Source organism: Saccopteryx leptura, chromosome 8 (assembly GCF_036850995.1).
Source record: "Saccopteryx leptura isolate mSacLep1 chromosome 8, mSacLep1_pri_phased_curated, whole genome shotgun sequence".
NCBI classification, from domain to species: Eukaryota; Metazoa; Chordata; class Mammalia; order Chiroptera; family Emballonuridae; genus Saccopteryx; species Saccopteryx leptura.
Genome location: NC_089510.1, coordinates 40,840,401 through 40,846,400, shown reverse-complemented (window position 1 = coordinate 40,846,400; position 6,000 = coordinate 40,840,401). Strand labels below are relative to the sequence as shown.

Sequence of the window (6,000 nt, the reverse complement as noted above, 5' to 3'; positions counted from 1 at the left end):
AAAAAAAAAAAGCTTTGATTTCATAGTTATGACATGTGATGCTGCAATTAACAGGTGTGCTCCACAACAAAGAAAAATCAGACAACCTAAGGAAATTGGCTTCTGGTAACCTTTATTCTCAGTACTGGGAATGGAAAAATCTTCAGGAAGACAAGCTCCTAACACTAAATATTATTTTATTTTAAACTGCCCAATGTGACAGAATGTTTGTCTAAGACTGCTTCTTTCTAAAACACATGGCTTTTGTTCTTTCTTCTTTTACAAAAAGTGATTGGCTATACGTGTACAGTAGCTTACGCTGATGGAAACTCTTAAAAATCAACTTCTTGGGCACTTGAGGGCATCAAAGTATCGTTTTAAAGTGTAGAGTAACACTAAATGCAGTCCGTCACTTGAAACTGCTATTAGAAAGAAGTCACATCAAGTCTTTGGTTTTGATGCAGTACTTAAAAATTAGGGCAAAAGCTTCTCCTGTGATATATTCTTTTTTAAGCCTTTCTTTCTTATATTTATAAAATGACCTTCAACAAAATGCTCCTATTTTTAAAGACAGTTGATTACAGTAATGTCAATGCCAATGATTTCGGTAATAAAATAATTTCTTATTTCCAACTATGTACATTTTGTAAACTGTTTATTTCACCAAAATCAATAATTGATAAAAGATAGTTTATTAGGAAAGCTCCTATAAGTGATGCTATTTACCAAAATAGTGTTTTCTTTCTCATATGTGCTCAATTCTTTTGCTGTTTATGATCAAGTTTTGAATGAAAACCCCTTCTTTCTCATTTACAAATAACTTCTGTTCATATGCAAGGAGTTCTGAGTACACACAGTTAAAGGGTGGGTCTGCTGGGTCTTTCCATCTGGGATAGAATATGGCTTCATTCTTGGAAGAGATTATTGCAGTTTTCCCTGAAGTGGACTGTTGCTCCAGTTCACTACAATAAGAAGTGAGTGTAACCTTCTGCTCCAGTAACTATAACATCCATCCAGATCCGCATGGCTTCCGGCGATGGGGCCACCATATAGTAGATTCTGTCATGTGTCTTGACACTAAAGGTTAGTAATGGATTAGGACTCTAAAATTCAAAAAGGGAAAAAAAATGTAACACAAGCATCTTGAAATTTTAACATGAAATAACACAAGACATATATCAGGGCTTCTCTTGAAAAGTTCCCAATTTATAATACAAATCTACCTAGGCATTCTTTTTGTTCTAATGTAACCTATACTCCAGTCCCAAAACCTTTAAGATTGTCCTTCTGGCCTTTCTGCACAGGAAATTTCAGAGAGATCACCATTCCACTTAACAGTCACTTTGTAAATCTTTAGGAGTGTACCTAGCTGATTGGAGCTGCTCAGTAAATAACTTTCTTAGCCTAAGATCCTTCCTCATAACCAGGTAGTATCTTAGAACCCTAGCAAAGAGTCATTTGGCAAGGTCTTTCTGAAACCAACATGTCCAGAATATTTGACAGTTCACCATGAGGTTTTTTTTTGTTGTTTTCACCAAAAATTCAGCCATACTAATTACTTCCAATGTTTACTTTTCTAGCCCCATTCTGGTCATATCTATCTGTTATGTCAGAATAACAAATCAAAATTGCTTCAAATTAAACAACCTTATTTCCCCAACTTTATTATTCATTAAAATTGTAGGAATATGAAAATTAATGTTTACCTTATTAGCATTCTTGAGGTGATCATAGTATACTTCTTCAATGGCTTGAAAGTATATTACTCCTTTTAATTTAGTTTCATGCTTGTCTGCAATGATAGATGCATGTTAAAATAAATAAGCTATCACCACCAATGGACAGAAAAAGTTATAATTCAGTATAGGTATCATTAAAATATTTACTTAGTCTTTAAATTATCTGTATCTTTAATTCAGATATTCTAATTTAATCCATTAGCTTGGTTCTATATTGAAAAAAGAAAAAAAGTGATGAAATTGTCTCTCCAAACTGAAGGGACTAAGTGACTTTGCCTAAAGGTTTCCAGCAAATTATTAGTAAAAAAAAAAAAAAAAAAAAGAAAAAGGAAAAAAAATTAGCAGTCAAAAGATAACCCAGAACTTTTGACTATCAAGTTAGCACACAAAGTATAAACACCATTGACATGGATGCAAATTATTTCTCTGCATTCTCTAAGGCATTCTAATGGAAATATTAATATGTAGAGCTATTGTAATGAAATTTGTAAGAATTATGTTTTTTGATTTATAATTTAAAATAATATTCTACTCATATTTATTTTCTATCAATTTCTTGTCCAGCATGCTTAATTTATTTCCCTGTTCCTAACAAAGTTTCACATCGATAATTTAATGTCCCTTCAATACAGCATTTACAAAACTGTTTCTAAGATTTTATCAGATTTACTGTAAGAACTAAAACATGAAAAACCCCAAACCACCCAAACACCAACCAAATAAAAAATCACTCTGTGATTTTAATAAGTTTTTAAAATATTTTATAATTTAAATTCATCAAGAATCATAATACATGTGGGCACATTAAAATATTTTTAAAGTATGGCTGAATGTGCAGAGAAAGAGATTCTATCAGACCATGTTGGTAGAAGTGCAAATAAAAAAGCCTTTTTTGGGGCCCTGGCCGGTTGGTTCAGCAGTAGAGCGTCGGCCTGGCGTGCCGGAGACCCGGGTTCGATTCCCGGCCAGGGCACACAGGAGAAGCGCCCATTTGCTTCTCCACCCCCCCTCCTTCCTCTCTGTCTCTCTCTTCCCCTCCCGCAGCGAGGCTCCATTGGAGCAAAGATGGCCCGGGCGCTGGGGATGGCTCCTTGGCCTCTGCCCCAGGCGCTAGAGTAGCTCTGGTCTTGACAGAGCGACGCCCCGGAGGGGCAGAGCATCGCCCACTGGTGGGCAGAGCGTGGCCCCTGGTGGGCGTGCCAGGTGGATCCCGGTCAGGCGCATGCAGGAGTCTGTCTGACTGTCTCTCCCCGTTTTCAGCTTCAGAAAAAAAAAAAAAAGCCTTTTGGAAGGTAATTTGATAAAACAAATACAATTAAAAATGGAAAAAAATGTTCTTAGCAATTTTACTTCAAAAACTTTACTGTATAACTGCTACTCGTGCACATGCACATGGATTTGTATTTGTTACTGGAGTAGGCTGCAAAAGATCTGCTTGAACTTTAACAGGGAACTAACTCAGTTATACACCAGCCATAAAATGAAATCTAACAGCCACTGAAAAAATGGAGGTGGACCAGTATATGCCTACTAGAGAAAAATCTTGAAATATTGTTAAGTAAAAAAAGTTATAAAGAGTGAATAATTTGGTCCCAACTGTATTAAAGAAAAAAAAAAACAAAACACATGTACATACTGAATTTATATGTAAATGAGTTCAGAAAATCTAAAAGGATATTTCAATGGAAAAAGGTCAGAACTTTTGTAATGAGAAAGAGGCTATTTCTTTATAGAGACTTTGGTTGAATATTTATTTTTAGTTTTAAATTGAATTAGTTTATTATTTTTATTTCTTACTTGAATTTACTGGGGTGCCATTAGCATAATTGTACAGGTTTCAGGTGCTCAATTCTATAACACATCTCTGTACACCATTCACATTATGTGTTCATACCCCAAGTCAAGTCTTTGTCCGTCACCATTTATTTCCCCTATATCCACCTTCCCCTGTGCCCCCACAATCACCACACTACATTTTAATTTTAATTTTTGCTAATGAATGTCCCTTTTACTAAATAACAACAATAGCTAGTTTGAAGAACAATAGCCCTAAGAAGTTCAGTAAAAAATAAAGCTGTTTAATTGTATTTAACCCAGTGCATCTCTCAAACATTTATTTGCTTGAAAGGATGCTACAATACAATATTCATGGGAACACAATAATACTTTGTTTTTAGAAAACAGATGTAAAACAAAATCTGGAGATCAAAGTAAATCTTGCCAGTGTTTCAAGCAGGCAGAAAACGGGGGAATGAAACCCTTGTTTGTAAAGCACTTTATACATGAGCAAGAACTCTGAAAAATAAAGGTCTCACAAGGACACTGAACTAAGGGAATCAATAATGCTATTGTAAATTGATGAGATAATGCTATTCATTCTGTTTCATTAGCATTATCTTCTCAATTGACATATTTTCTGTGTCTCACTTTTTTGGAGATTCTTCCAAAGTTACCCAGTTAATGTGTATAAAGAGGCCAAGTACAGATCCCAGGGTCAAGGTCAACAGAGAGACCTCGGTAAGACTAGCTTTCAGCATGCACATTTATGGTTTCTTCGCACATACTATGATCTTCTACCTCACCCACAAGCTGAAGGGGCATGCGAATATGGGATCCAGTCCAGCTGCACTGTAATCTGTATGACATCCTGTGGACTGATCTATTCCTAAACTTCGTGTTGTTTGGGAAAGAGTGGGGGTGGAGGTGGGGAGCAGACTAAGCTGATGATGGCTGTAAACAGAGCCAAACAAGCAGTTATCTGCCAGACTAGGGCTCACCAGTTAGTTATATCAGATATCAATATTAAAAAGCTGAATTAGAGATAAGTTTGTCTGTTTTATGCACTAGGATTTTGAGTAATCTTCATATGCCAAAAAGATTTTGGTACTTATAAAAAATTGAAAACCAGTCACTAAGAAGTTTAAATTTGGAAAAACTCACTTACATGGCTGACAGATAAAAAGAGTGAAATAAGGATCCCAGAGATGAGAGAATGAAGCTGTTTTGTGTGAAGTTATTTCAAAACTTTATTTTTGGAAAATTGCAGGTGAGGCTGCCTGTGGAGACTAGCACACAGCAAAGTTTTTGTTTTTTGGGTTTTTTTCCCCCGGTGTGGCACTTTTTTTAGTTGTTCATTGATTGCTTTCTCATATGTGCCTTGACTGTGGGGCTACAGCAGACCGAGTAACCCTTTGCTCAAGCCGGCGACCTTGGGTCCAAGCTGGTGAGCCTGTTCAAACCAGATGAACCCGCGCTCAAGCTGGTGACCTTGGGGTCTTGAGCCTGGGTCCTCCACATCCCAGTCCGACACTCTATCCACTGTGCCACCACTTGGTCAGGCCACACAGCAAAGTTTTGTTTTAGCATTTTATAGATACTAAATTGGCATGTCTTATTAAATGGGCAGCTTTTATATTGTACTAACTGAAGAGAATGTCTCTGGATTCTCTTAAAACTCAAGGCCAGGAAGCCCTAGAGAGGCAAAGCAGGGAACCTGAAAGGGCTGCACCACTCACGTCAGGCTACCAGCCACTGAAGTAACTGGCACCCCCCCCCCCCCGCCCTCCAAGAGCTTATTACTGAAAAGTATGCATCCCATCCCAATTCTGGAAATCCATAGCCAGTGTTTCATTTCTTCCTACATACTTCTTGATTTCTCACCCCTCTCTTCATAAACATATCCTGACCTCGCATTATAGATGAAATGACTGGGCTGTTGTTGTTTTTTTACTTATCACATAGATAAACAATTCCTGACAATGCTTATAAATGCTGATACAGTTACCCCATAACAGAGTCTCTTCATAACCTCTGGGATGATACTACCCTTCTTCAGCAGCTGAAAAGAGGGCAGAGCTATACTTGTGGTAATAACGGTCATGTCTCATATGTGATCAAGAGTAAGCAAGAAGCTTGTTGATAAGTGTACCAGTTATACCAATATTCCTGTATTTTGGGAGATTAGGTAGGGTATGTTTCTCATAATCTATCATTTAAAGCAGGGGTTGTCAACCTTTTTATATCTACCACCCACTTTTGTATTTCTGTTAGTAGTAAAATTTTCTAACCGCCCACTGGTTCCACAGTAATGGTGATTTATAAAGTAGGGAAGTAACTTTACTACTTTAAAAAATTTATAAAGCAGAGTTACAGCAAGTTAAAGCATATAATAATAATTACTTACCAAGTACTTTATGTCGGATTTTCGCTAAGTTTGGCAGAATAAATCTTTATAAAACAACTTGCTATAGTTAAATCTATCTTTTTATTTATACTTTGGTTG

General features: G+C 36.6%; 1 protein-coding gene across 12 annotated transcripts in view; it reads right to left on the bottom strand.

Moving 5' to 3' along the window:
- PHLDB2 (pleckstrin homology like domain family B member 2) overlaps window positions 1–6,000 on the bottom strand; it is a 261,962-nt gene continuing 255,962 nt past the window's right edge. For all 12 annotated transcript variants that reach the window (XM_066346827.1, XM_066346829.1, XM_066346832.1 and 9 more), the window contains 2 exons: window positions 1,686–1,771; window positions 1–1,082 (listed from right to left, as the gene is read on the bottom strand). In XM_066346827.1, the coding sequence (XP_066202924.1) occupies window positions 942–1,082; window positions 1,686–1,771 (227 nt within the window). In that variant the 3' untranslated portion in view covers window positions 1–941. The remainder of the gene's footprint in view (window positions 1,083–1,685; window positions 1,772–6,000) is intronic.